General features: G+C 28.6%; 1 protein-coding gene across 2 annotated transcripts; it reads right to left on the bottom strand.

Moving 5' to 3' along the window:
• Positions 1–1,198: 1,198 nt before the first annotated feature.
• On the bottom strand, positions 1,199–27,156 carry LOC107444880 (uncharacterized). Of its 2 annotated transcripts, none has more exons than XM_016059127.4 (7): positions 26,806–27,156; positions 22,405–22,457; positions 14,635–17,397; positions 5,448–5,636; positions 4,279–4,372; positions 2,484–2,533; positions 1,199–1,979 (listed from the first exon to the last, which is right to left on the bottom strand). In XM_016059127.4, the coding sequence occupies exons 1-7, from the start codon at positions 26,831–26,833 to the stop codon at positions 1,944–1,946; spliced, it is 3,213 nt and encodes a 1,070-aa protein (XP_015914613.2). In that variant the 5' UTR covers positions 26,834–27,156; the 3' UTR covers positions 1,199–1,943. The 2 variants fall into 2 exon arrangements, with proteins under 2 accessions (XP_015914613.2, XP_015914614.2); XM_016059128.4 differs by having other exon boundaries at positions 26,646–26,817.

The raw sequence follows: 27,156 nt of genomic DNA, 5'->3' as shown, positions 1-27,156 counted from the left end.
GAGTGATGTTTGAGTAACAACGTACACAACACAGATCTGAGCACTATTTAATGTCAAAAATGCACTAATATAAATGTGAGATTCATAATCCACATGAATTGCAGTAAAGCATATCACGAAAAGTATGGCTCACACGTGTCTTTACACCTCTGTTTATCACCTTAATTAAATTTGCAATATGATAGACTTTGATCACTGATTAACACAATTTGCTATCAGTTGCATAATAATATAGCATTGGAGAAAAGTAATCAAATGCACTGTTACTGCACATCGAAATGTCAATGCATCACAATATAACGCAGTTGAAAGCCACAGTCAGGATTGTAGCGAAAAAAATTTGCATACATGAAGGATAATCAGAACTTCGAACATTCGATTTTTTGTAATCTTTAAGCAATGGTCCAAATTAAATTCATTCAGATTAACAAAGCTCTACAGTATTTATATTGGTTAACCTCTTAAATTCAAAACTTGGTTCAGAATAAGCTCCGATTATTATTTTTTTTTAAAATAAGAAGAAAAAAAATTAGCAGAGAAACATATATTGCAAAAGATTTTGTCTCAATAGTTTAATCCAGTGGCACATCTGCATGTAGAAAGTTGCACTTTTCTTTATCTTCCCAAATGACAGTGCAGGTAATAAAACCACATTCCATTTTTTGCACACAAATGGTGCTTTATGTAGAAAGTGCCCTCAGATTTTTTTTTTTTTTTTGCACCAAAACACCCAACTATCTAGAATTTGATAGGGGATTAGATGGGGGGGGGGATGCTCTTTCATAGCAATGTTTTTAATTGGAGAAGAGGGGAATTAGCCTGAACCATAGTTGTATAAAGAAAAAAGAGCTTGAACAATTGGAAGCAGTAAAAATGAAAATATCAAAGTCACCAGTCAGCTAAAGATTTAAAAATAAATTCAATTAAATACAATTTTAATTTTTTTAAAAGTAACTATAAAAGATTTATAAATTAGTGAAACACTTTTTATAACTTGTTACCACAAAATCTAAACAATATACCACTAAAATTTTATCAACCAGAAATTTTCTGTGAAACATTATTGATAAGCTTCCACTAAAATAAAGACTTCCAACTTTAAATTTTTGTTGTTCCTTTATATAACTGATTGCACTTCAAATTATTAGCAAAATGTACATTTATGTTGTAGAATGTTTTCTTTCTTTTAAAAAAAAAAAAAAAAAAAAAAAAAAAAAAACACTTATACATGAATCTAAAAAACCAATTTAAAGGTGTACATGCAAAACATATTTTTAAGTTGTTTTTTTTCCCCACAAGAAAATTAACACTTCACATAAGTAGAAAATATTAATATGTAATATAACCTAAAAAGATACCCAAAATGAAATGTAAGCAATGGTATTTATACATTCATATACAGCATGTGAAGTCAATGTTGATGAATACAGATGCACTTTTCAGAAATACATAAATGAAATGAGTTTTGAGAATGTTCAATAAATAGCACAATTCATTTACTTTTAATTAAAAAGTTTCAAATTTTATAGTCTTTCACATAAAAATTACAAGAATTGCAATTTTTGTTTACACATCTAGTGTTTATATGGAAAGAGTTCTCATTGAATTTTCTCCAAAATAATTTCTTCAAAATCATATAACACTGTTAAAACAAAAATTCAATCCATGCTTTATCTAAGCCAAGACCTACACGAGACACAAAATACACAAACATGGTCATTTTGCTACACAACGTTAGTAGCAAATTTGTAGATTTAGTAGTGTACAGTCATAAAAAGCATAACATGATTTGCACATGTAATGGAGATGTTGAATGCTAGTTTACATGTATGACTCATTCTACAAGTCACTGATGACATGTAATACTGAATTCATACAATGGAATGATGTGCTTTTTCTATCTACATAACTACGGCAAGTTGAACCCTATTTCTCATACATTTTTATTGGCACCTATTAAGATGATCAGGAGATCGCTTCTGAAAAAGAGTGTGAAAACATTAATAACCATCATTCTCAAGAAGATAATTTACATTTAAAACTGCTCTAATAACTTCAAAATAATACAATACATATTAAACTTTAAAATGTTCAGCCTGTCAAAAAAAAAAAAAAAAAAAAAAAAAAAAAAAAAAAAAAAAAATTCTACATGCTTTTCTAACAGACTTTTAGAGAAACAAGCTAACAATAGTAAAAAATGTAGTAAAACATGCCTATCGTGGAGCCTACCTACTTTTCTCATTGACTGAAACTATCGTTAAAAATTTAAAAATAAACAACTTTTTTTCACAACCAATATATTTCTTTTATGGCACTATTACCGACTGTGGGTCTTTACTCCAAATTTGTATTTGAAGAAAATGAACATGTAGACATACAAAAATCAGAAATATAAAGACAACTATGAACTCTGAAATCTTCATATTAAAAATATGTATGTTGCATTACTCAATATTAGGTGAAAAGTTAAGAATTTTTTATACCTGGTGTTTAGGGCATAGCAATGAGAAGTTTTCAATATCCATCTGACAACCTGTATTTGAATAAAATGCAACAGTTAATGTCTGATTAAAAAGAAAATGTCTAAAAATAAAACTTATAGCAGGGGTTCTTCAACTTATGCAATTTGCAGCATTCCCCAGTAATATAATATTCGATTGCCGCAATATATTTATATAATGTTTGTTTCGTACATAACGAAAAACATGGATGGTGAGAATGCAAATAGATTGAATTAAATGAAGAATTTGTTAATTTGCTTAGTGCATTTGACTGAACCTGTGGCTCCTTAAAAACTTTTCAAATTGTAGAATTAACATATTTTAGCTACTTGGTACATTTAAAAAAACAAAAAATTTACTTTCAGGTGATATTTATTCTTATAACAGCAATAGCTAAAAACCAGCTTTACACAGATATGAGGTATGAAGTAGCAAAGCAAATGAAAAAAAGGATCAAAAGGATCTCCAATGTAATTAAACTAAAATATGCCTTACATATTCAAAAGAGACAATTTTATATCAAATCCTACTTACTGAATGCATAAGATGGTTGAGGGCACACTTTTACAGTTACTTAGAGTTTAATTTAATTAGACTGCAAGATTTGACTGCCAAAGATAAATTTGAAATGTATTGACATTTAGTTTTGACATTTGAAGTAGCATTAAAATGTTTTCTTAACAAAATGTCAATGCATTAAGTAATTTCGCAAATTAGCGTGTTTGTGAAGTTTAACTTTGAAATCCTTTTTTGCCCCAAGTAAAGATATGCCAGTTTATAAACTCAAATGTACTCAAAATTAATGTGACTTTAAAACAAGCACTTTTTTTATTATCCCTATAAGAAAGGTTTTTTCCCCTTTTTGAAGAAATCAAATCAGGGTATCTGCTACATTTCAGATTTTCAAATTCATGACTTTTCATGATTTTCCATGACTAATTCCAAGAATTTTTCATGACTTAACAAAGTTACTATTTTCTCCACAAAAACACAACAATAAATTTAAAAAAGCATTATAACAACACTAATTGAAATGATAGGTATAACCAAAACTGATATACTATGCATCTTCATATTTATATAATTTAAATTTAAAAAACAGAGTAAAGAAACAATGAAAGAGCTGAAAAATACGAAAGCAAATAAACATTTCTTTTTTTCTGCAGAATTTTATTCTAAAGATACTTTTCTTGTTCATTGGAAAGGAAAGAAATATTCCTGATTTTTCTGTTTTCATTTCGGAATTTAAAAAAAATGACTGGTTTGCTTTAGCTAGAATTTTAAATTAATAAAATAATAAAAATTCCTAAATCACAGAAGTTTAAAAGATAATTTGCTCTAGAAGTGATGTTTATTCTTTCATTTTTTGAAAGAATGCCATAATTTTTAAAGAACATGATAAAAATATTTTATATTCTAATAAAATATGACTGTGAGTAATGACTTTGTTATGAATTCAGATATTCGGAACAAGATGAGAGGGGGGGATTCCATTTTAAAAATTAGACTTTTCGACAATCTAAATCCATGACTTTCCATGATTTTTTTTAAAAAATAGTTAAAATCATGACAAATTTTGTTCAAAACCGAAATTTATGGCTTTCCAGGTGCTTGGATACCTGTCAAATTTATGATGTAAACAGGGAGACATGAACATTTTTTAAGAAATTGAGAAATGGCATAGCTATTCCATACTAAATAAGTGTTAAAATAAGAAAACATATTTTGAACAAATATATAATTTAATAATATTAATGCTTAAGATTAAGGTGTTTACCCATTTCTTTGGCACAACTATAGTGAAATAGTTCTTTACATCCTTTCCCCCAGCAACCCAGAGTTGCTCCATTTAGAGAACATTTACAGCATGTCTGAAAACAAATTAAAAGTGGTTTATAATACAGCAAACATAATTAAATAAAATTATTTCACACTCTCAAAGGTCTTTTCTGTTATTTATTTTGTAACATTACAGTTATTCATATTAGAAGGTAAGTTAATTTTTAATTTCTAGTTTTTTTTTTTTTTCTTTTTTCTTTCTTAATTAAAGGACAAAACATATTTAGTTTCCTGTAAAAAATTAAGTCAGAATTGTTATTTTCAAAATAATATAAATGGCTTTAGCTCTAAATATTAAAATTACAAAATTTAAATTAAAACTTTCTATATTGTTAGCTTAAAAGTAAGTTTCAAATTTGGCACAATTTAAAAACTCTTAATAACAATATAATAGCAAAATTTTAATAATAGCACATAATAATAGTACAATTTCTGGTATGATATTGCTTGTGTTTAAAACATAAGTGACAAAAACTTACTTAAAACTCAAATTGTGTTCATTTTTTCATCATGTACATGAATAACTATATTCATTATGTACAAAAACATTTAAAAATAAATTTATAATGCATGGTGATAGTTTTCAAGTAGAGGCACAGTAAGATTATTTGTAACCCATCGTTGAGATTCTAACAAAGTCTATTAAATGCCTAGTAAATGCCTATCTCACATCATACCATCAACTATTTCAAAGCTTGCAGAAAGGGAGGGTAAGTCCATTCAGCAGAAAGTTAGGGTAAGTCCATTCAGCAGAAAAGGAAGGTAAGTCTCTTCTGCACAACAAGCAAAGATGAAGCTTCTTCGAACAATGTTATTATGTAACAAAAAAGCATCTCAGATTTACTAATAATTTAAAGTTATTTTATTATTTAAAGGTGAGTATCCAGCCATAATAAATAGGGTGTGTATAGAATTTCAGGTTCAGCACTAAAGATCCATACCAAAATGTTGATTTCACAACAATAAAAAAAAAAAAATTCATAAGTTGAGATACACAGGTATTCAAGATAAACATATATTAGGACAGAAACATGCATCATAATAATAAAAACTGCAAACAATCAAATGTCATTAAAACCAATTAAAAAAAAAGCTTAGAATTTTTACATTTTCATATGCTTCAGTTACAGCTTCTTCTAAACCTTGGATTTCTTCCCCAAATAAGGAAATGCTCTGACACCAAATAGCACAATCTTCGTGAATCCAGGTTTCTTTCAAATGTGCATCTGGATCTGAAGTGTCCTTTTCCAAATTCCTACTGACTGGGGTTGTTTCTGCAGCAGAATGACCAGCAGCCTGAAATTATAAATCATTAATCATTTTAAGATATAAACCATGATAATAAATATAAACACAGGGTTGATTGTGAGCCCAAGTCAAAATTTCGGAAAATTTCTTGAGTTAAAAAAAAAAAGGTTAAATTAAAAAAAATTTAAACAAGGTTTTTTTTTCCTTTTTCTTAATATTTCTTAGTTTATTTAAAATATATTTAAAATTTTACACATACCTATAATGACCTGGAGAAGTAATTAAAATTTACAAATATGTCTTTCTTTCTTGAGTTTATGATAAGAACTATTTACTGATAAAAAATGAATATAAGCTTATAAAGTATCTCTCTGGCTCTCTCTTACAAACAAATAAAATAAACTGTGTTTTTGAGTTCCACCTTTGAAAATTTGATTTCCAGAAACTTCTGTGATCAATGATTTTTCGAAACGTCTGGACCTTCGATCTCCGGAAACTTCCGGATCACTGTTAGCGAAAGTTCCGGAAATCCGGATTTTTTCCGGAGCACAATCAGCTCTGATTAACATCAGAGCTGGACTGAAACAAGAGATAAATATGGAAGCATATTATAAAGATTTTGAGAGGCATTCCTGCAATTTTGGCTTCACAGCAGAGGGGTGAAAATTTTCTTGCAAATCACTTCCGTGCTAGGGAGAAGACAATAAGTTCAGCATACGACGTAGATGCAAAATCTTTCAATTTACTCATGCCAGGTTATTTATAGTTTCAGCGCCTCAGTTGTTTAAATTCAAAACAAATATTACACAACCAATTTATATCTAACAGCTTAATTAGTAATCGGTACAATAAATTTTAGAAATTAGCAAAATATTTAGTAACAAAAATAAAATTTAATCATATTTTAAACCAAACGTAGGTACATAATTGCAGTAAACTATTGAAGGAGAATAAAAGAGAAAGGAAGCAGAATGGAAATTCATATAAGTGGAAACAGAAAATGTTTCCCACATTTCCTGTTCACTCTTTAACTTCTAGAATTGCTTAACAGTCTTTTACATGAAACAGAAATTTTCTTCAACAATAAAATAATTTTTTTCCATGATTAATACAAAAATCCCTGAGGACTAACAAATTTCGGTCATCACAGAGTCTAAAAAATCGACACCGAAACCCAATGTTTTAATAAAATTTAACTCATTTTTCTTAAATAATGATTACAAACTGAATATTCCTGGGTTTAAAAAAAGTTTTCTAAACATTATTTACTTCATTGTTGTATTTCTTAGCTTGTATAATTGTTCATGCATTATTTATGCATTAAAGTTGTAAACTATACTTCTAGTCACTAGCTTTAGACAAATTAAAACGAATAATTGTCTTGATGTAATTTCATGAAAGCAAAAAATCGTTTTGCTTCTTTAAATCATAACTTAGTGGCTCCTAAAATTTAAGTCTTCGCTCTTTAATTGCTATCTTCAGATTATTAAGATGCATAGTTTCAACAATCTACATCATTAATTAAAATGAAACTTCTTATTTGATAAGTCATTTATTTATATTTAGTTTAATCATCATCTGTCAAATAAAATAATGGACAGCCCATTCTAGATGTATATATGAAGAAAGAGCATTCGCCTTTTAATAATAGTAATTTTGAATGCCGTTCAGGAAATAAATTAGCTATCGAGTTCTCGGTAGTAGTAGCACTTTATTTACGTCACACTAAGTAGCATAATGGACAACGGCCTTGAAAATATCCTGGAGGATGATCCAAAGAATGCCATCACAATTTTGATCTTAAGTAGAGGAGATGGATTCCTGACTTTGGTAGCTCAACGGCCTGCAAGTTAGTTTAGTTTCCTGGCTAACAACATGTTTCCTTCAATGATTTTTTTTTAATTGGATAACATTGATTTAATTGGATTACAATTTCTGTTTTAAAATTTTTTTCATTTGACTTTAATTTAATGTGTCTTCAAATATATTTCATGCCAAAATAATCTTGTACGTTTTTTAACTGTAGGTTTTATGAATAAGTTTGTTGTATTGTTCAAAGTTCTAACATAATTCAAAGAATTTATCATTAACATATTGTCTCATAAAACGGTAATGTACATTAATATGTTTTGCTTCAAGGGTTTTCAATTTCAAACAGAAAAATCAATAACACTGTTATCACAAAATAATTCATAGCTAGGTATTTTCAATTTGAGTTTATCGGTCAGCATATTTTTTAACCATAATAACTGCTTGGCTAACTCATATAAAGAGAGATATTCAACCTCCATGTTAGAAATTCAAAACATTTTTTGTTTTAAGACTCCACACAATAGGAATATTACCAACATATACAATAATTCATCCTATTCGTGTAGCACTTTATTGACAAATCAGAGATTTTTGACAAGTTTAGCTTTTTTTTTTCTTTTGTATATTGCAGATATCCAAATATTTTCAGTAGAGCTTGCCAATGCTTGATGCCAGGATTTTTCTGATACTATGTTAAAATGTTGACTGCAAAAGATATTTCAGGTCTTGTTCTTCTAGCTACAAAAGACACATATCTAAGAACACTATGGTATGGAATATTTTCCATTTCAACTCTATGTCTGTGAGCAATCTTACAAAGACAAACTTAATCTTTTTGCTATTGGCAATGATACTACGGTATTTTGTACCACTTGTTAATATATTTCAAGGCATGCTCTATACATTCTTTCTGGTGGATTACTAAATGACCATTAATCTTTTCAAATTCTATCTGAAAGTTTCCTTGTTTCTCCCAAAATCTTTTATCAAAAATTTTTATTCAACTCTTTTAAAATCATATCTATGTTTTCTTGACTTTTTCCTAATGTCACAATATCATACATTATCATCTATGTATAACAATAGAAAAACATCTGCGAATACTCCATTGCACATATCTCATTTTTCAAGCTCTAATTCGTGTGATACACTAGTTACTCCAGTGTACCACTAAAGTCCTGATTGGCGCAATCCTTATATAGCCCTTTTCAATTTATACACTTTTGATAGATCTTTGACAAAACCTTCAGGTTGTGATATATAAATTTCTTCTACAAAGTCCGCATATAAATATGCACTTTTCACGTCAACTTGGCAATAAACCCAGTTCATTAAGCCTACAAAAATAATCTTAAGAGAAAAATTTACTACAGGACTGTACACTTCACTATAGTCAATTCCCTGTTGTTGCTTATGTCCTTGAGTGACGAGTCAGGCTTAATATTTCACATTTTATTTGACTAATTCATTTTTAGATTGTACACCCATCTACTACCAATTATTTTAGCACTTTCTCGCTTCCCTGCTAATGACCATACTTCTCTTTTTCTTATTCATTTCAATTTTCTCTTTCCTATTCTTCACAATTTCTTGATTTAACAGCTTCCTTCTAGCTTTTTGGAATATAATATTGAAGTAAACTTTTTTTTTTTTGTACCTTCTTGTACTATGTCAACTTCATTTCTGGTTACTTTACAAGAATATCCAATCTTAACACTAAAATCAAATATATCTTTTTCAAATTTTATTACCTGACTGTCACAATATTTTTCAATGTCATTTGATGACCTAAATCAGTTTTTAGACCCTTCTATAAAAAATGAATGTCATTTCTGGATTTATCTGATCGATTACTTGCTTTTCTTAACCACTTTAAATCTGATACCTTCTTGATGCTCTCAAAACTACAACTTGAGTTAAATTCTTGCCTATGAATATTATCTTCATCATCTGAATCTTTTTTTTTATTCCATTTTAATCTTCTCGATGGTTCTCTACGTAGGACCACGATGATTTTCTCGCTGCAAATGAATTTTTATTGGATTTAAAATTTTTTGTTTTCATAACTTTACTATCCTCTGGTAAGTAGATAGCATAACTATTGGTAGAAAAAACATCATCCCTTTTTTGGTTTGCATTTGGAGTTTAATTTCTCTTTTGTTTAGGTATACCAACATAAATCTTACATCCAAATACTTTGAAATACATTACAGGTGGTTTTACCGATGTAGTATCTAACCAGAGTTTTCTTTCTCCTCTTCCTTGAAACTATGTTTCATGTACAAACAAAGCATACTGCTTAATTCCACGATTCTTCATTTATGTTACTATCTTTCAACATAGATTTAGCGACATCCAGAGCAATTCTATTAAATCTTTCACAGGCACCATTTTCTTCTGTTGTGTAATAACTGATCTGCTCAGCACGAATCCTTGCTCTTCTAAGTGTAGTTCAACTTGATTGTCGCAGAACTCATCACCACTATCATGCCTAACACGCTTAAATTTCAACCAGTCAAAAACTCCATCTTTGCATGACGATTCTTGAATTTCATATACCCGTTTTCCTTTTAAGTAGCTAAAACTTATAACTCTTCTTCTTCTCCTTCTGTAAATACCCAGCAGTCTTTATTCAATAACAAAACTTGAGTGCCTGTCTTCCACCTATCTTAATTGTTATGTCTTAATAAGTTAAGGCTTTCTGTAGCATTGATTATGCATACCAGCATATAATTCTTGTAAGAGTTCTTTGAATATATATAACAAGTAATTGACTCACTTTGTTTTACCTTATAATTGACTTTCTTTATATATCCAAAATCTAAGTTGCACAAAAAAATTACATTGCTAGCATTTGGTACGAATCACTTTGCAATTCTTTTAAGCTTAAATAATCTTGCTTTTTTGCAGTACTCATTTTGCTATACAAAAAATATTGACTGTGGTGTAGAATTGGGTAGAATATTGACAGTGTAAAAGAAATTTCTTCCTTATGAGAAATACTGAAAACTTTTCAGTGATTATGACAAATTTTTTGCAAACTGTGTTCGTGCCTTTTATGCATATCTTTATCTTAAGTAGACATGAAAATAACCACTAAACATCACGATTTGTTCATTTAAATCAGCTTGATTTAAATCAAATGATTTTTTTAAAAAAATCATTGATTTAAATCAAATTTTTTTTTTAATATACATATTAATTTTAAAAGTTAAAAAACAGTGTTTTAAATTATTGATACTTTTATTATTTTCTTTTCTTAGTTTTAAAATTTATTTTAAATAAATTACTGCATTCATTAATTTTAGCTAACGGAATTTCTTTCATTCTTGGTGTGTGTTAAATTTCAACACATTTGAAATAACATTTTTAAAAATCTTTTGATTCTTGAGATTGAAAGTACAGATTAAAGTAAACATTTAATGCTGTGTTCATACAGACTTGCATAGCTGTAGAAAGTAATTAATAAACATAATTTTTTTTCAAAAAATAATGCAAATAATGTTAATTAAAATTCACATTATATTTTTCTGGTGGAAAATGTATATTTCTGAAGCTTGAGGTTATATTAAAAAGAAATTACCCTATAAGCCAAAAATAGAAAGAAAAAAGAGAAAAAAAAAGGCTGATGAATTCAGATATTTTTTCCTGATATAGTGTCATTCTTCCCTTTCAAAATCTATTTGAAGGAGTAGGGTTACTAACTGGTATTTATTTTTTCTCATAACATGTTTACAGTATCTTTGACATTATCTGATTTTCTATGAAGAAATTTTGTGGAAAAAAATTCCATTGAGTACATAGATTTAAAAAAAAAAAAATTTTTTTTTTAGCGTAACTTATCTATTTTGATTTAGAATTAAAAATGAATATTTTAATATAAAAATATGTAGATTAAATATTTATTTTTTGATGAATGACTACATTTATATACACAATCTGTTACATTTATTTTGTCATTTTAAAAATCAAGAGAAAAAAAAAAGAAATTACAATTTTAAATTAAAATCATGGTTTGCTAATTGAAACTTTCTTACAATAGTTATAGTAGTATTCTTTAAATTCTCTATTTCACCTAGTCTTTAAATTTCAATCATGCATTTGTTTCAAAATGGTTGCTATGCATTCAAAGATATGTATTATAATGAAAAATTATTTTAGTAAGTTAGAGCTTCTAAAATATTGTTATAATATAGTTTTAATATTAATTTAATTTTGATTAAACATTTATAAAGTTTTTTTAATCATAAATTAAAGTTCTTAGAGTGTATTTGAATAAAAAAAAAAAAAATCTGATTTAAATAAAAAAAAAATCTGATTTGTGAAATTTCTTTTTTAAAAAATCATGAACCCTGCTAGCCATATGGTGAGTCAACAAAAAATAATAAAATAAAAAAACGGAGACTTAAATAAGCAATAGAACACCTTTTACTATATTTTTTTGAAAATCTTTTCACAATAAAAATAGATAAAAGCAAAAAGAATCTGAAAAACAGAATTTTTATTAAAATGTTCAATATCTCCATTCAACATTTTGAATCCTCACAAATTGATAATACACATATTTCCAAGTTGAAATGAATACATTAAATGTATTTTACCTCTCTAAACATTTTTAAATAAAGTTCTTTAAAATCCAGTATGTTTAACTAAATTTTGTCACTTATTTATATTAAGTCTTAAATTATTTCGAAAATGAACTTTAAAAAAATATATAATTTAATATCAGCAAAAAACATTTATAAAACATAGCTAAAAATTAAAAGAACCTATCGTTATTTGACAGACTAATCAGGTTTGGAAAAAAAAGTGGCTACAAAGTTATTAGAGTCTACTGACAACAAACTAAAAATTTACATTTTCAGATCTACATATCTGCCCATCCCTCTGAAGCCGAGTGAGATTCAAGCTGCCCCCTGCCTGGAATAGAATCCCAGACTTTCACAATGAAAGCTGTTTTTTCCCCCTTCCTCCAAAAAAGAAGAAAGAAAAAAAAATCACTATCAAAAATTAAATTTATAAATGTAAATAAAATTTTACAACTTTTTCAAAATCTAAAGTGGCAGATTGAGGTTCATACTTAGAAAAAAAAATTCTGTATTAATCTAGTCTAGAACAATAATTGTAAAAAATATGCACAGTAACGCAATATATATACATTGAAAAATATCAAATAGGTATTGGTTGCACCAATAAAATCTTAAAAGCATGAAAAGTAAAAAGTCATAAGTACAGATATCAATATAAATTTTTATTGTCAGACTTACATACTACCTCGTTGCATTATTCGTACAAAAATAATGCCAATATATTAATACTAGAGATGGGCCTGTATCAGTGTATCTGATACCAGGGGTCTGTCCAGACATTTTGTTAAAGGTCCGTTTGCGTAAAATTGTGAAAAAATTACTCGTAATTTGTGAATATAAAATAAACATTAAGGCGCATTCTTTCAACCAGGGTCCTGCTTTTATGAATTAGTGCAAATAGGGTCCTGTTATTGCAAAACACCTTTTCAAGGTGTTTTTAAGTTGTAAATAGATACAAGATTATGCTCAACACTGTAAAACTATAATTAAAAAAAAATTACATTTTCAAAAATAAACAGCAATTGCTGCTTTTAAATTAGAGATGCAACATAGAAATATTTGGTATTTAGCCTATACTGCTGAAAGCAGAATATTCATTTTGGACGAATATAGGAAGAAGCGTCTGCCGAAGACAAAACTTAATTCGTTTACATCCATCTTTCCCCTTGGGAAGGATTTATTCGATTAACAAAACAATAACAGAGATAAGCAAATTTGTGAAGGGTTCGTTTTTATGAAATGATATTTTGTGAAGGGTCCGTTAATGGACCCAAATTTCTTCTAAACAGAACCCTGGATACAGGCCATATGTGACTTTAAATAAATGCATCATGGAAGTAGTGAGTATATTTTGTATTAATTCATTTCTTAAATATGAAGTTGATGAAAATAACTTTTGAATCTTATTTAAGCCTCTAGATGGAGGAAATATTTAAAAACTTGTATTCAGTTTGCATTAATACCCAAAAATCTATTTAATAAGCATTCCAATTGTATCAGTAAGAAAACTAACAATTCACAGAAGAGTCGATAACTTTTCAAACTAGTCTACAGACTCGGGATCAACTTGTATTTATTTGTGAACTCAGAACAATATGTCAATTCATATCAATTTGAGAATTAGTCAAAAATTAGTTACTACTTTTTAATACAAGGAAGAAGTTATTTGAAGAGTAATGCAGATTCATAATTCACGATAAGCTTGTACATTATTATATTTTCATGTTGTTCAACTCAAATCATATTTAAACTGTTTTTTAACTTGCATAATTATAAATATGAAATCCACTTAAATTATCTCAGATATGTAAAAAGTATTCTTGCAACTGACAGTTGTGGGCCAGGGGGGTCATGGGGGTTAAGGCTCCATAATTCTGTGAGTAACGGCATGATTGTAGCAATGTGGTCAGCACTGCACACTGGCTGCCTTTACTTCTCAAACCAGCTGGCACCAATAGATATGAAGCTGATGATCTCAGATATGAATAACCAAAAAATGTTTGCTAAAGCATTTCATTTTATTATTTAGCCATAATAAATATATGGGTAGTTTTCTCATTACTTTATTAACTTTTGCCTCAAAAAAATCAAGAAAAATTTCTCATAATTAACTTAAGGTTAATAATTTTTAACACTGAGATCATACATTTAAGCGTACAAATCAGCAATAAAATGACAATAAAAATAAAAACTTAGGAACAGTTTTAAGTTGTAATTGCATGGAAAATGTAGGGTGGTTAGATGCCACATAAAGAAAACAATTTATTTTTTCTATGAATCAATAAATTAGTCCATAAAGAATAACATTTGAAATAATATTTAGTGAAAAATTTAATTAATAATTTTTGAGAAAATAGATTATGGTACCTAGAATTAAAGAAACATTAAGACATTTTACTCTTTCCTTGCAGAAGTATCTTTGTATCACTTATAGTCCCATATTACCTTGAGTAAAAGCACATTTTGTAAGCAAACACATTCAGAACTCTTATTTAAAATAAATAAATTTTTGTGAATGGGAACAGTAGTTACAAAAATATTATCTAGGTCATATAATTCATAAACATGCATGCATTTAGGTTAAAAATAAAATACACAACTACAATAATATTTTTAAAAAATGACAAAACAATAAATTTACTCACCTGCCGACTCTTTTTGGAAGCTCTATCATCATGATCAGACTTGCGCTTTTTTGAACGACCAGAACTAACCCCTGAAGAGGTTGGAGTGGATGAAGATTTTGTACTACCATAGTTTTTATCTTTAATGTAATAAGGTCCATATAAATCTCCAAGTCCACCATGATGGCTGCCTTTATGACAAAATATACACAACCATGTTTTGTCTCTATTGAAGGCATCATAGGTAGGAGACAATGTACTTAAATGTCCAACAGGTTTTTTCTTGATTCTATTGGCTGTGCAAGCAAAATTTCGTTTGGTGGAGATTTTACTGATTTTTTCTTCTTCTTTTTGAGCAACATTTACAACAGAGATAGAAGAAGGATTATCTTTGCTACCTGTTATGTGAACATAAGGACCATTAAACACTTTTCCCTTCTTAACTTTTTGAAGAACCTCTCCAGGTTTTTTATTTGAGCTTTCAAATTTCTTTTTCCCTTTTTTGGTTCTCTTTTTTTTAACAGATCCACTAGTTTTTATTTTATTTTTTGAACCTGCTGGTCTTCCACGCTTTTTGTCAGGATTACGGGAAGTACTACAGTTAGGGGAATTATTCTCACTTTTAATAATTACACAGTCAGAATCTGTACTTGGAGTCCTTTTTAAAACTACCTCCATTTTAACATCATTCTCACCTTCTTCTTTCACTGTAACAACTGAAATGTCATCAACTGTGTCACCAGTTTTTGCTTCTGATGTGGCAGGAGATAGGACAACAATCTGGGGACTTTTTGGGTTTTTAGATTTAGATTTTTTCTCTTTAGCCGTTTCAACTACACTAACAGAATTTTCATTCTTATTGTTAGAAGGAACATGCCATGAATCATTCGTATCATCTTTTCTAATTCGGTGTATTACTACTTTGACTGGGTTTTGTGTAATTTCAGCAAAAGAGTTACCAAACTTTTCAACATCATCTTGCAATGTAACAGAATCATTTGAATTACCAGCTGCTTTTGGACTCTGTTTTTCTTCAGGAGGTAGTTTCTTAAGATTTTCATCTTTAGAAACTTCCTCTTTAATTGAGGTTTCAATGCTTTTTTGCATTGTAAGTGATTGCTCAGGGTCATTGCTATCATCTAAAGTTTCATTTTTTATTGTAACATTAGAATTATTAATTGAATCATTATTTTGATTTGATTCATTTAATGTAAGAACTTCTTTAGCAGATTCAACAATGGAGATTTTCTCATCTTTTGAGATATGAACATTTGAAGGGTTACTATCAAGATTTTTATTATTTTGAGCAGAATCACCGAGTTCATTAATAGAAGAATCACTGTTAGCTTTTTCACTAGGTGATTCATTATGCTTTAAGTCCAACTGCATATCATCAGAATTAGCAATATCAGAAACTTCAGCTGATTCATTTTGTGTACTAGCAATCTCATTTTCATTTTTACATAAATTTTCTTTTGATCCTGAAGATTCAAGCTTTTCAACACTAGGGCTAGGAGTATCAGGTGGTTTGATTTCTTTAGAATCTGCTATTGAAGCTATATCTGGCTTTGACTCTAATGCCTGTTCAGAGTTAGTTGAAACAGCTGCTTTTGTTTGATCTGTAAACACTGGTGCTGACTCAGCATGAGGTGGACATTCTGATAGAGGAACAATGCTATCACTCTGAACCACATTCTGATTAGCTTGGGAATGAGCAATGGCAGGGAGAAAATTTTTATCTTGAGGTGCTAATAAACTTTGATCTGGTTGTAAGCAATCTGGAAGATTGGCTGAATTATTTGGTAAAATTTGATTATTTTGTACTTCTTCTGAATTGGCATGATGAGTTGGTAATGGAAAATTGCAATTTGGTGCTTGCTGTACTGTAGAATAAGGATTATTATTTGAACCACCAGGTTTTGACTCAAAACGATTTTCATCCATATTATAATAAGTGGAAAACATAGAATCTTTTGATTCAGGATTTAAATTGTCCTCTGGCACATAGTTATGAGGACCGCAATGATTTGCATACTGCTCACTACCATCCCCCATCATAGGTATCAGAGTCTTAGATTCTTGATCTAGCATGACCATTTTTTGTAAAGAATGTAAAGGATTGGAAGGATTTGGGGTATCACTACTTCCAACTGAGTTAATAGGTTGAGGTATTTGCCCATTTTCAGGTGGTTGTGGATGAGGCTGCATATTCATGGCATGGGCAGTTGGTGGTGAAAAAGGTTGATTATGTCCAGGGGAGCGAACATGGGTAGGTAAGGGTGAAGGAGTAGTCCTTGAAGAATGCATAACTCCTGGACTAGGAATTTGAGCCTGAGACCATGAATGAGGAGAGTGAGCAGGAGACTGCATTTGACGATAATGTTGTTGACCTTGGGGCGGAGCTGGATTCATATTAGAAGTAGCATGAGGTGGTGATCGCATTGTGGAAACAGGCATCTGAGGAGGAGGATTATTCATCATTTGAGAATGGGAATGTTGCCCATAAGGTGACATCATTTCATTGGTAGAATTATTATCAGTCCAAGGTTTATTTGCCATATTTCTGTTATTTCCACCTGGGTAGCCAGAGTGATTTCGGTACATATCCTGGCTCATATTTGAGCCATATTGATTTTGGTTAGGGGCATAAGCTCCTCCATGATGTCTATAGGGCATATTTTGTTGCATTTGATGGTTTCCATAATGATGTGGTCTTGGGGAAGGCAAAGGATGATAGGGTTGATTTGGGTAGGGCTGGTACCCAGTTGGCTGGCAATGAACTCCCTAAAATATTAGAAAAGAATATATAGATATCCACAAAAAAAATGTTTTAAGGTGATACATATATTGATAAGGTGGTATTAGCAATATTCACTAAAAATATGACTAAACAATGTAGACTTAAATTTTTTATGGTAGTTTGTCTCATGTGAGCATAACCTCTCTTGTTGCTTACGATTATCTGGACTTAACATAGTTCTAATTGGTAATGGAATGTATCCAACGGATATTACTGTAATATAATAAAAGAAATACAGGATTTATTCAGAAAAATTTACTTTGACCTTTCTTTCCCTGGATCGAGGGAAATATATATTTTTCTTTTCAGTAGAAAAAATCATTCACCAATACTTTCCCCAAAACACCATTTTTTTTTTGCAGAATTTAGGATTTATAGCAGATGGCGCCATAGGTAAAGCATTCAGAAATTTTTAAAATACATAAACGGATATATGTTGTATATATCTAACATTTCAAAATGAATATTATACATTTAGACAAAGAATGTGGAAATACATTTTTCAGTTAAAAAAAAAATTGTCTGTAAAGAGTATTTTAAAAGAAGACGCTAAAACATCCCCATTTTATTTAAGGATTTCTATAACAAACTGTACCTGTTTCCATTTATAGTACCTTATGCAAAAAAAAAAAAATCAAAATATTTAAAAATACAGTTTAGAATATTGAACCCATTATTTTGCAATAAACCTATAATTTAGAATACCGGTTGAAAGCCAAAATGTCTCATTTCATTACTCAGTTGTTCACTGCTTTTCTTATGACAGATGGACTAGAAGAAATATTCTATGATTTTAGATAAGATTAGTTCAGTTCAAACCGTGAACTGAACTTAAAGACTGAAAAGGAGATATAGTTTTTGTTATATTTAAATAAATAGAAATAAAGAGAAACTTTGATATTTTAAATTTTTAGTTTAATTAAATTGTCATGACAATTGAGATTAAGTTAACATTTTACCCTTTAACAAGAACCAAAAATGTGTTTTATTTAATACTTGCTTATTATTAGATAAAAAGTTTGCTTTAAAGAGAGTTTTAATGATACAGAATGCGAACACATATTGTATGCCGATATCAGTTGTTTATGTTCACGGATGTTACAACAATATTTGTAGCCTGAAATAACACGAGAGTGCTCCTGCTATCACAGGAAATTACTCCCATGCCCATAACACCAGGTGTAGGTCAAGTGTATCTAGACCAGAGACAGGTCGGTACCAGATGCTCACCTGGCTTCCTTCTAACCAATATACAGCTATCACTGGCAAAAAGGCAGAACAGACTTTCATTAGAAAACACAACAGATCTCCACCCTGTCCTCTAGTGAGCTCAACTCGACACCACTCACGTCATAAACGGCAGTGGTTTAGAGCGAATGGAATGCAAGCTACAGGATGTCTCGCTTGGAGTAGTGCACTTGAAGTAGCCTATTTGTAACTGTTTTTTGTGTCACTGCACTGCAGCTCAAATTTCTGATGCAGACACAGTGTGGTACACCACAGCTATACGCCACGCTTCCCTCTGAGTAATGTTGTGTAGTCGCCCAGAGCACAATCATCTTGAATACCTTCCCTTGACCAATGATGCCAAAAATCATGCACAGTGTATACATTTTTCTCCAGTCTTTCACTTTCTGCAATATTGCGGAAAGAAAATCCACCTTCTTGCAGCCTTATAACATGACCACATTCAAAGTCAGTGAGCTGTTGATAATGGCTTCTTCATCTTCTTAAAGACATTCTTGACTAACAGCAACTCAGTATGTTAAAATTTAGCCAAAAACAATGCTTACGAACTGTAGAACACTTATTTAAAGTAACCCTGATTTGCATGTTCAAAGAGGCGCTACTAGCGCCAAGCGCAAAATTTGAATACACATCATGTTTTAGCTGTATAAACAAGCAAACCAAATTAGGTTATCTAGCACAACTCCTTCTTAGTGTTTGGATTTTTTTTTTCTGTCAGAGTATAATATATGTAATTAAACAAGATATTTTAAGAAATATATTGCATTTGCTTTATTAATGACTGAAAAAACTGAATTTTTCTTTTAGTATTTAAAAATGGAGTTATAAGAGCATGTTTGCTCTTTAATGATTTTTTTTTATTTTTTTTAGTTTTATTAAAACAAAGCCGCTAAAATATTTTTTTAAAAATTGGATTTCTTTTTATCAATTGCTATGTTGTATCATTATAATAAATAAAAAATCATTTTAAATAATTTAATATTTTTTAAAGATTATTACATTCGAGATTATTAAATTTTGTCTCGCCTAAAACACTTCAAAATTCAGTTGAATTTTCCTTGAATTCTTCTTTCTCTAGTCCCCAAATCATGTTCACAGCTATATTATTTACTAAACTGCCTTCAAAACTTGCTGTAGCTTCAGAACAACAAGCTTTAACATCAGCTACAATTTTAGAAGAAATCTAGTGGATAACGGCACTGTTTCATAACTATTGGTGGCTTGGCCAAATAATTTCAACAAGCAAGACAGACATGACACTAACACCACTCCAGGCCCATAGCTGAAAACACATATAAATATTTGGAAAAACCATCTTCATAATTGACTAGTATCCTTAACTATTTTTAAGTATTCATGCAGAAGTCAATCATAGTTTTGATTACTACAGAAAAGTTGCAACTTTCATGGGTGTTCTGCGCGAATCACGTTCTAACAGACTCAATGTGCGACAGTGTTGATGCGTCATAGGTTAGCTTTCAATTTAAGCAGTTTGTAAAAATTGCCAGCACTTACATGGAAGAAATAGTGTGTGCATGTGCCTGGCCAGTATTTGTAGAGGGATTTCATTTCCCCCCTTCCTGTTCTACATATTGGAAAAATAGATATTTGAATAAGAACTTTAGTTAATGAATAATCGAAATATGATTATCGCAAGTGAAAATTCTCTACAAATCAATGACAGTTTAAAAAAAGTAATTATAAATAATGATAATAAATAATAGGTTAATTAACTATTCAATTGAGTTATCTTGTTTGTAATTACATATTCTTTTTACATTTTTGTTCTTTGATGCCGTTTGCAACATTTTTATTTTTGAACAACCAATTTGTTTATATCTCCGAATAGTGGACATCTCTTAAAGGTGGTCACATAGGCACAGTTTCAAAGGAACCATTGTTTGGAGATTTTACTGTGTAAAAATAACTTGCATACAAAGATTTAGAGAAAATAAGTCACTCCTGGATTTGTATCTTATTAATTATTCATTCACGGACGCAGCACAAGAAATATTATAATTTAAATCTCTATATAAGCATAAAATTTTGAATCATTTACAAAAATTCTCTTAATATTATTATTCAAATTGAATGTATGCAAAACTGTAATCGATAATTTCAAATAGAAAGTTCAAAAAATTAAGAAAACATGGGCTAGCGCTAATTAATAATAAAAATTTCAACAAAATTGCTAGCAAGAGTGAAAAAAAAATTTAATTATGGCCTCCTATTGTCACTGTTATTTATGTCAATCAGATTGATATAAACTAAATTGAAGAGGAGAGGGTAAGAGGAGGGAAAACGGAAATAGAATTATTTTTTAAAAAGAAGTTTAATAATGAGTTAAATAAAATATAGTGAAAACTAGATCAATTGTTACTCTTGACTACGGAGATACTTAATTTGGAATATTAGATATCTAATTATTTTACTTTTAAATAATATTTTTTAATTCCTTAAAAATTAAATTTTGAAACCCAAGATTTTGTAATTAGATATTTAGAGTTACTGAAATTGAATGTTGAAAAAATGTGAACATTATAAAATGTATCTTTCTTAATTATGCTGCCACTTTTTCAGTTTCTTATGAACCTTAGAATCTTACGAAACCTGCTTAAAATGAGACTATCTTGATACAATATTGAGAATTGTAAAATAAGTTTGTCAATAAAGAGATTAGATCAACTACATTTTTAGCAACATTAAATGGAAAATCTGTTGCAGAATGAATAGAAAAATCTCGATTTTGGATGCAATTTGCAATCTTTATCCAAAGAAAAACACCAAAATTAAATATTAGACACTAAGAAGAGATTTTTTTTTAACAATATATAACACAATGTTTTTAATAATGTTTTTTAGCTTTCTCTTTAGATTAGTTTTTGTTTGGAATTTGAGTTCCTTATATCCCATTACGGGTTTTTCTTGTTGTTTTATGGTCTTTTCACTATCGCATTACGGGTAATTCATATTTGTTACTGTTTGTATTGTTTGTTAATAAAAGTTTTTATAAAAAAAAACTGAACAGTTCTTTAATACAGCTTGATACGCAACAACACCATGAATTGGGGGGGGGGGTAAATTCTATTTTAAAAATTAGATATTTCGACGACCTAAATCCATGACTTTTTTTAAAAAATAGTTAAAATCATGACATTTCATGACAAATTTTCTTCAATATCGAAATTCATGACTTTCCAGGTGCATGGATACCCTGTTGTTAGCATTAATTAGTAGTTTATGTCACTCCTTGGAACCATTATGATTGACACTTAGTAACTGAATACCCGATCACTAAAATAAAAGTTATTCAAGGTAATATCTTTTTTTTTTTTTTGCGTACTCAACACACATTACCACAATGATAACTGGAAGGATGATGGGGTCATCACACAACCAGCTTCTGCACCATACTCCCCAACTATGCATGGACTTTTCTAGTTCTAAATCCCCTAAAAACATTCTATTAGAGCGGATTCTGAACCATTTAGACATGAATGGATCTTAAAAAAGGACTAAATCGAAATAAATCGATACATAAATATTTATTCAAAAAAAGTAAACACTAAATGCATAAAATTAATATAAAACTAAGTACAAAACAAATATTATGAAAAATCAAATATAATAAAATTTCATATATATATATATATATTTAACTTAGAATAAGGAATTCAGCGAAAATAAGAAATGTCCTAAATAAAGTGAAAATTAATTTTTAAGTAATTATAAACACAACTTACAACGTGATTATCATACGAGTGCTCAGAAAAATTCACACCAGGGGCTCCAGCTCCTGAAACATTAAATAATAATTAAATTAAAATTATTAAAAAATAATTAAATTACAAGAAAATTACATAAAAATAATTCGAAATATTAAAACATTTTCACTAACTTTAATAAAAATTATTTTTGTGCTTGATTCTTACATCCTAAACAATTTTTATTTTATATATAATATTATGTAACATGGGTAATTTTATCATACAGTGAAATACCCTACAATTTGACGTGCAAAAAATTAATATCAAGATAACAATTCATACACAATACGTGGCGCATATTTAACATAATTTTATGATATAACATTTATAATTAAATTACCTACTAATGAAGAATATGACATCTTTATAGTAACTAATTCAAGGGAAAACTTACTTCTTACATGAATATTAATATTCCCTTTTAAAATCACTTGAATATGAACCGCGACATTGGATTTTAAAATCGCACAAATATGAATCGAAATATTGGACTTCAAAAGCACGAAAATACAAATTGCGATTTTGAGTTTTTAAAACCCATAAATACAAATTTTTTGATCGCGTGAATAGGAATCACACACAATGTTTAGTTTTTAAACTAAATATAAATACAAAAAATTGATGTTTGTTATTACAAGCGAGTGAATACGAATTGCAATATTGGATTTTAGAAATGCATGAATACAAATCGCAACATTGGATTTTAAACTTGCATGAATACGAATCGTGATACTGTGTTTTAATAATGCGTAAGTACAAATCTCATCAATAGAAATCACGATTTACACGATTTTTAAATGAGGTAAATACAAAAATGGGGGTTCATATGAAAATCCTGAGTAAGAATGATTATATAACCAGATTTGATGATATCAGCAAGTTTCAAAATGTTGTCAGATTATAAGTTTTTGTTTCGCGGAAGTTGGGTCTTGAGATGTGATACTTGCCCTGGTTCTAATTTTTAAACCCAGAAGAATGATATAAAAACCAGGAATTCCGGAGTACATCCGGGATACAATCACCCCTGATGTACTAATATTGATATTATTCCATCATATTATACTAGAATCTTTATTTGCTTTGTCTTTTTATCTTTCAATAATCTAGTAAAATTTCATACATTTTTACTTTGCATTGTACAATTTGATAGATCTAAATGCATTATCACATTTTGCGCCATAGCATCCAAAATTTTATTACAAGCCTTTCATGGATTTTCACATAATCAAGAAGCACAACCTTTTTTAAGAGCAACGATGATACAGCAAAATTAGAAAATGTCTCAGCAGAAATGACATTTCGTCTCAGGTAAAATCGTTTATTTGTTTCACTTTAGTCAGTAAAAATGCAGCTTTTTCTCAATGAATATAAAAGGGACAGGCATAATTTATCCCATTACATATAGCTTCATAAATGGTAAAATGGTTTTATAAATGGCTGATATTACATATTAGTAATTCAATAAATTTTCAGATATATAATACATGAAAGAATGTATTATTTATTAGCAAATGAGTTTAGAATCAAAGATTGAGATTAGGGATCAAACGAAAATTTGGCTACAATTCTTTTGCCGAATATACAGAAAAGCATTATCAGGAAAATTATTCTTGCAAATAATTTTTGGAAAATAATAAAAAAATTCGTTTTTTTTTTCAGTTTTGTTTGTTTTTCTGTTTTAAAATAAGCAAAACATGTTAAGGGAACATTTCTAATAAAATGTATTATTTTATTGTCATTTTTTCTTGTATAGTAAAACAGATAACTAGTAACATAGAGTACTGTGATTCTTAGCATTAAAGTTATATTTCAGAACTAAGAACAATATTTTTTCTTTTTCTCTTTTGATTTTTTTATTAACTTTTTTTTATAATCGCTTTTTTTTAAGTGTGTTTCCAATAAAAATTATTCTTTTATGGTTATTTTTAGAGTTAAATTTATCTTTTATAAATTAAAAATGATTTTTTTTGGGAGCTTTTTTTTCTTCTTCAAAAAACTTACGTTTTCATGAAATTATGATGGTCTCTATTAGACTTTAATCTTTACTTTTTTATTGAAAATACAGTAATAGGAAAACAGAAATGTTTTGTTTTTAAATTTTCTTTCAAAAATTAGATCAATTTTTATTAATCTTTGTTTTTATAATAACACTGCATTTTTAAAATTGTACCTGATTCACATTATCCCTTTTAATATTTTATGGATACATTTTTTCTCTCTCCAGAAAACATTAATTTTTGCATTAAAATTAGGTTCAAGAATTATGAGGATTTTTTCTATTTCTTTTTTTCCCCAATAGCTGCTAGCCAGTTTTTTTTCTTTTCTTTAATCTTAAATAGTAGGTCTTAATATCTGATTATCTTCATTATCCTAAACATTTACATAAAAGTTTTTTTTAAAAATCTTATTTTATGAAATTTTGATACTTACATTTTATAATCTAAATGAACAAAATGCATGAAAATTATGAGCCTTAATATTTTGAAGAATTAAAATACCTACATTTTGTTACAATATTAATAGAGATTACAATTCTTAACACTACCTTTGAATAATAATAAAAAGTAAAAATAATTTTTTAAAAATGATAATTTTTTTAGAATTAGAATTTTTTATTTACTTATGTGAACATTAAAAATAAATGTTACTAATATGGTTTGAAATGAAAGTAGGTTGGACATGAAACTTTTTTTTCTTTCTATTTTAACTATGGATTAGTATTCTCCACTCTTAAAAATTAATCACGTCAAAACGAATAACATAATGCAAATTTTAAATCACTTTAAATAGAAACGCCATGCTTCATTTTATAACATGATCAGTAACACATGATCAAGTTACTTGATTTTAAAAATACTCTAATATGATGTGAAATTTTAAAATTGTGTGAGTACAAATCGAGATGTTTGTCTTAATGTACATCATCTTTCGAAATCAATAAAATTTTTAGGAAAATTATCAGAATTCAAAATCTATCTAGGAATATAAGAATTCATTTATCTTGTAATAATTTTAAGTTATTAGTATTTGTCAATCGAAGTGACAAAATTGAGGATTTAATAAGATAAAAATTAAAATGTTAACATGGTACTTATCTATTTTGCAGGCACAGGTGATAGAGTCACTTATGAAAAAAAAGTAAATAAAATAATTTTTTTTTAATAATTTTTTTTATTTAAAAAAATAAAATAGCTGAATTTATTAGGGCTGACAGAATTGATAAGTACTCTTGTTAATTTACTGTACACAGTAATATTAAAATTGAACAAGGGTGTTTCTATTCTTGGATGAGCAAATTAAACAAATCTGCTTAAAAACAAGTTATTGTATTTTAGAAATATTGATTATCATAAATATAAAAACATTATAATCTTCTTAATAGATTTGAAACAAATTTGAATAAAAGGATGTTTAGAAGAAATTCCAGTACAAATGATCTATTGATGGTTATATGTCTTTCATAAATGTTTCATTTGAATAAAATTACATTGCTGACATTATACTGTGTTTGTTGCAGTTTAAGATAGTTATTGTCAAATCTTCTCTACATAGTTTAAAAGTAGTTTTATGATATATTTTTAAATAAATCATATTATTGATGTTTTTAAATTCGGTCATCATATTTTACAGATTGATAAAATTTTGTTGCACAAATTCTTCGATGCATGTACAAGGATAATAATGCTTTATTCAAAGTTTATGACTATGACGATCTAGTTGTATTAATGCTAAGTGCAATCAATGTATAATTTAATTGATTTATGGAACCGAAAATCGTTAATAAAATAAAATATTGGTCTAAAAATAGTATGCAAATTTTATAATGCAAATAACTTTGCTTAAAAGCTTCATAAATGCAAAAACTAAAAAAGCAGAAATAACCGAAAATACTTTGTAATACGGTATTATTTTTAACCCTCAAAATATGTAATTTTATAAGAATAATGTTCGTTTAAAAGCAAACGGGGCAATACAATGACTAACTTGAATAAATAAAATGTAAGTATTTGAAGGTGTCTATATTATTGATCGATTAAAAATAAATAAATAAAAAGGGATAAGAAAATAGAAGTATTTAAACGGCTTAAATGTGGTTCATTTATACAGTATTGGAAAAAGAACGTGATATCATGAGTAACCATAACAAAATAGTTAAAATGACTATTTTATTCAGCAGAGAAAATAAAAATTATTTCTACTTATAATGACAAACATACTGAACAAAACAAAGAAATGCCCCCAGAACTAGGCGCTTTCTTTTTAATAGTATAGTAAGGCTTAAAATAGCAGAAGTCGCCAAATTTTATGGTGACATAATCATCCTAAATGATCAAAAAAAGCTATATCTTTGCAAACATAAGTTTTTCAATGGCTTACCTCGAAATGTTTGTGATGTATTTTGCATGTCGCAATAAAAGACCAAAGTATTTTATTGCTTTAATGCTATATAAATAATACAATACAAATAAGCATCTGGGTTCTAGAATATAAAATTAGACGCGCGAAGACAAAAGTTCTCATAACCGTTGTTTATCCCGTGGATTTTTTTTCTCTTTCACCATGGGATGGATTGATCGAGGTGAGGCTTGGACGACATGAAGTGAAGGGGAGGAGGAACGAAATTATGAAAATGTCCAAATTTATTGATTATTTTGCGCTAATTTCATATTTTCGTTGAAGGATGCACATAATAGGTTCTGACAATTATAATGGAGCCTTTGATTGTGC

The sequence above is a fragment of the Parasteatoda tepidariorum genome, chromosome 7 (assembly GCF_982258835.1).
Source record: "Parasteatoda tepidariorum strain Cologne lab strain chromosome 7, Ptep-v5.0, whole genome shotgun sequence".
Taxonomy (NCBI): domain Eukaryota; kingdom Metazoa; phylum Arthropoda; class Arachnida; order Araneae; family Theridiidae; genus Parasteatoda; species Parasteatoda tepidariorum.
Note: the sequence above shows the minus strand (reverse complement) of the source record. Positions and strands in the feature narration are given on the sequence as shown.

Coding starts and splice junctions, on each gene's coding strand:
- LOC107444880 (XM_016059127.4), bottom strand. CDS start 26,833: ATGCAAAATACATCACAAACATTTCGAG. Junction 4,373..5,447: donor TAACTGAAGCATATGAAAAT/GTAAAAATTCTA, acceptor ATTTGTTTTCAG/ACATGCTGTAAATGTTCTCT. Junction 1,980..2,483: donor TGCTATGCCCTAAACACCAG/GTATAAAAAATT, acceptor ACTCTTTTTCAG/AAGCGATCTCCTGATCATCT.